Source organism: Salvia miltiorrhiza, chromosome 3 (genome assembly GCF_028751815.1).
Source record: "Salvia miltiorrhiza cultivar Shanhuang (shh) chromosome 3, IMPLAD_Smil_shh, whole genome shotgun sequence".
In the NCBI taxonomy this organism is placed as follows: Eukaryota; Viridiplantae; Streptophyta; class Magnoliopsida; order Lamiales; family Lamiaceae; genus Salvia; species Salvia miltiorrhiza.
This window is the reverse complement of record NC_080389.1, coordinates 37541114-37545992: the sequence shown is the minus strand read 5'-3', so window position 1 is coordinate 37545992 and position 4879 is coordinate 37541114. Positions and strand designations below refer to the sequence as shown.

General features: G+C 35.2%; 1 protein-coding gene across 1 annotated transcript; it reads left to right on the top strand.

Moving 5' to 3' along the window:
* The first annotated feature begins 643 nt into the window (after positions 1-643).
* Positions 644-1402, top strand: LOC131018745 (uncharacterized). The gene has a single exon (XM_057947451.1). The coding sequence runs from the start codon at positions 644-646 to the stop codon at positions 1400-1402; it is 759 nt and encodes a 252-aa protein (XP_057803434.1).
* Positions 1403-4879: the final 3477 nt, after the last annotated feature.

Genomic DNA, 4879 nt, shown 5'->3' with positions numbered 1-4879 from the left:
CGGGTGTCCACCGCTCTGAATTGGTAATTTTCGTGTTGGAATCTGAAGCGGCGGGGTTCCATCTCTCTGAATCAAACCCCATGTCGCCGGAATCCGAAATGGTGATGTTCATGCCTGAATCTGAAGCGGCAGGCTTCGATCTCTCTGAATCGGTGATGTTCATACCGAAATCCGAAGCGACGGAGTTCTATCTCTCGGAATCAGACCCCATGCCACCAGAATCCGAAGTGGCGGGGTTCAATTCCTCTAAATAGGAGCCTTTGCTGCCGAAATCCGAAGTGTTGTAGTCTCTAATTTTGACTCGCATTTGTGTTGGTGTGTACATTTAAGAGAGAGAGAGAGAGAGAGAGAGAGAGAGAGAGAGAGAGAGAGAGAGAGAGATTAATGGTTGATTACTATTGTGAATGAAATAAATTGTTTCAAAACATACACAAGGAAATTTTTTTTGAAAGAAATAAATGAACGAAAAAATGAAGAAGGAAATATCAATAAAGTGAAGAACAAGAAAAAAAAAAGGAAAAAGAAAACTGGAAAAAATAGAATAGAAATCCAATTTAAAATAAAGAAGGAATATAACAAAAATAAATTAACAATACAAATAAAAATAAATCCAAAATGGGTGGAGGGGAATTGGAGGTGGGAGATGAAGTGGAGAAGGGAGCTTAGGGAGAGGGAGGTGGAGGCAGTCAACTCTCTAACCTCATTCATTTCTCCGTACATGCCGACTGCAGGTACCAATGATGGGTGGACTTGGAGAGCGTCCCTTGATGGCAAATACATTACAAACTCAGCGTATGCGGTCATTAAATCAAGAAGGAGCGAGCAATCGAATCAAATTGCAGATGCGTCGCTTATGGCGTCGGTGTGGCAGACTTTAGCACCAATGAAAGCAGTGGTCAACGCATGGAGATTGCTGAGGAATCGCCTTCCGACTTGCGACAACTTGAGAAAGAGGAATATTAATCTTGGTGACGAGGAGTTAGAGTGCAAGCAGTGTTACTCCCATAATGAATCGATTAGTCATCTGTTCATCTCATGCCCAAAAACACAGGAGGTGTGGAACGAAATTCAGAATTGGATTGCAATTCAGACAGCTCGACCATCTTGGCCGGATGCGCACTGGGAGAGTTTCAGCCATTGTTGCAAGGAGAAGAAGATTGGGAAGCTTCTTAAGTCGATTTGGGTTGGTTGTTGCTGGCTGTTGTGGAAAAAACGGAACGATAAAAGATTCGAAGGCAAGGATTGGGAGAGCAAGAGCTTGGTTGCGGAGCTTAAAGCTAGATTGTGGAGTTGGAACAAAAGTTTTGGATCTTTGAACAATGAGATGGAGTTCACCTTTTGGAGCTCCAACGATTTAATTTCTCGTATTTGGTCTTCACACCTTGCGCTCGCGCCCGTGTAGATGTCCTTCTTCAAGCTGATCCTTACTTCCTTCTACCTTCAAACGTGGCTCGAGCCTTGCAGCTCATTCTGGTTTGGAGACTGATTTGCTGGTTTGGAGACTGATTGCTGTTGTTGTTGCTGGAGTTTTTCTTTGTTTTGTTTTTCTTGTTCTGGCCACTGTTACCTCTGGTGCCTTTTTGCTTGTTTCTATAAAATCATTTTTCTGATAAAAATAAATAAATAAATAAATCCAAAAAGTAAAGGCAATCTTCTAATCAAAGATGAGTAAAAGTAATTCAATTTGTTAACTACTACCCTTTTATTTGACTCACAATACATTTTTTAGTTTTCTTAGTTTTCGCATCGATCCTCAACTGGGGCTTTAATTGGTGGACGGAGGAAGTAATATATTAAAACATATTTTTTTCCTTTTAATTATCGATATTCATATATTAAAACCTAGAATGTAGAAGTGATGTCTTTTCGAGAATCGAGATATTCAAATAATAATGATCGTTCATATTAATTAATTTCAAGGATATTTAAACTTTATCTTTTATCTTCTTAGATTTTTTTTTAAAAAAGAAGACCATAGAAATGGGGAGTGGTGTTGTGAACATTTCGGCCAACAGATCCCTTTTATACGGCGAAGCTTATAATTTCAAAAAATTATCTTTTTCATTGTTTTCTTTATATTAAAAAAAATCACATATTGGTTCAAAAAAAATCACATATCTTCACTCCCGATATCCCTTCGTGCTACTCTGCCCCTCTATGGTGGCGGCGCCACCCCTCGCGATTGTGTCATCAAATCAGAGACTCTCACTAACTACATAACAACGTCAAAGCTTATATATATGTCGGCCTATATATGAAAGCTTAATATCTTTTGGCTTCAACAAAATGCTTAATATCTTTTGATACGACACCAAGTTATTTGATACCTATATATATATATATAGGCGAAGGATGTCTATATTATAAACATTTCTTAACATATAAAATAAAAATTAATTAAAATATATAAATTTTATATAAAATACGTATGAATTTACTATGTAAATATCTGAATTGTGAAAAATTAATTTTTTATGGAGACCACAAATTCATCCAATAAGGTAATGAATCAACCGTAGATCTTAATGATATAAAGGCTAAAACTAGTTCCTATTTTATATTCTAAAATGTATTTTTATTTTAGTTCACCCCTATATATATATATATGATCTTATAGATCCCACTCTCCTCATAGTATATAAGTTCAAATTTGGACCATATAATGTATCTACATGGGTTACTAAGAGCGTGACACGTGGCAGATGCCTCCTAAACCTTTCAAAGCCTTACAAGGCAAAAAACACGGATAGGTAAAATAGGAATAAAATTTTAAAATATGTATATGTATATATATATATATATATATTTATTTATTTATTTATTTATTTACCAAAAAAATATTTTTTTCTCACGGCCGTCGACAAATTATGAATATAATTGAAGACAAATATGCATAAACAAAAACACAAATATCCATAACGTTGGATAGAATGAGAAAGTATCACTATGCAAATCCTCTAGTGCCTCTAGCTGTTGCTCGTCGCCGTCATAGTTATGCATAATCTCAAATATTATTAGACATATTTATGTATAAAGTTATGAATATTTATATTATCATTTATGCATATTCGTGTTCAATTATTTGCATAGTACTATGCGATACTGTCAGGTGCCTCTCGCCCCTGGTCACTTGACGGATCATAATTTCCCAGATGGGTCACACAGTGATACTTTTCCATATATATTTCTATCCAACATTATGAACATTCATGTTTATTTTTATGCATATTTGTGTTTAATTATATGGATAATTTTGACGACGGTTGCGAATAAAATATAAATTTTTGGTAAAAAAAATTTAAAAAAAATACTCATTTTAATTTTTTTTAACTTACGAAACTTTTATTCCTATTTTACCCATGCGTGTATTTTGCATTCGTAGACATTGGCCACGTGTCACACTCCTAGAGCCACATACACACATTGTGTTGTCCATATTTTAGATCTATATACTATTATAAAAAGGTGTATTTATATGATTATTTGATATAGTGTATATATAACGAGTGGATCATATAGATCTCCTTCCCTTAAGTAGTATATGGATCCAAATATGGACCACACATTTTCTCCATGTGGCATGCTAGGTGAGTGACAAATGGCGAAGCCCTTCCAAGGAAAAATCCGCGTAGGAGTAAAATCGGATATTAAAAAAAATATTTTTTTTTTGTTAAATTTCTAAAACTGACATATTTTTCATGCAAAATATTTCACTAAAACATGCATAACTTTACACACAAAAATCCATTAAATTGTACAAAATGTGCATTGCATTTTTCAACAAATCTGATTTCTCGCTGACACACCCCATCCCCACCACCCCTACTCCCTCCCCCCCTCCACTCAATTTTTTTTTGGGTCGAAAATTCATTTTTTATGCAAGGTTCATTGACACGAGATGCATTGTTCAGTTTTATAATATGCATTGCTCTATTTTGCAAATGCATGGTTCATTGACATAATATGCATGGTATTTCTCGCCACTCTCACCCCTTCTTGCGGGATAAATATTTTTATTTTTATTTTTATTATCAAAACTTAAATATTTTGCAGGGTTCATTAACGCAAGATGCATTGTTCTGTTTTATTATATGCATTGTTCTGTTTTACAAAAAAATGAATTTTTGACAAAAAAAATGGGGCAGGGGTGGATAGGGGGCAAAAAAATTAGATTTGTCAAAAAATTAAATGCATTTTTGTGTTTAAAGTTATGCATGTTTCTGTGTAATGTTATGCATGGAAAATATCTCAGTTTTAGAAATCTTTAAAAAAAAAATTGAAAATTATACTCCCTCCATCCACAAAGAGTGTGTGGTGGAGCGGAGGACACGAATTTTAATAAAAAAGTTGGAAGATGTGATTTCAATGTTAAAGGGTATGATTGGGCCTACCAAATTGTAAAAGTAAAGAGGGGTATTTTGTGAATATTGAATATGAATGGGGTTTAAAGTATAAATGAGATTTCTAAAAGAGGAAAACCACACAATCTTTGTGGACAGACGAAAATAATAATAACACATAATCTTTTTGGATGGAGGGAGTAGGGCAGGATGCTAATTTGCCAGCAAAAACATAAACTAAACGTCTTGCCCAAAACGAAACTTAGAACAACTAAATGCAGAAAATTAAAAGATTATTTTTGGTACGAACCCCAACTCGCTATTAATTCGTGCACACCAAAAAAATGAAACATGATGCAATATAAATAGGATGTTCCAAGCGTTGGCCGAAGGCCAACATGCGGCTGGGCTGGGAGAGTCCGCTTCCATTTGGAGTGACCAGGTTCAACCTTAGACTGAGTCTTCTTGCCCGTGGACTCTCCTTGGATCAGCTTGCCCGATATACATTAAAGAGAAAAAAGAATATTTCCCGCATCTCT

Coding starts and splice junctions, on each gene's coding strand:
- LOC131018745 (XM_057947451.1), top strand. CDS start 644: ATGAAGTGGAGAAGGGAGCTTAGGGAGAGGGAGGTGGAGGCAGTCAAC.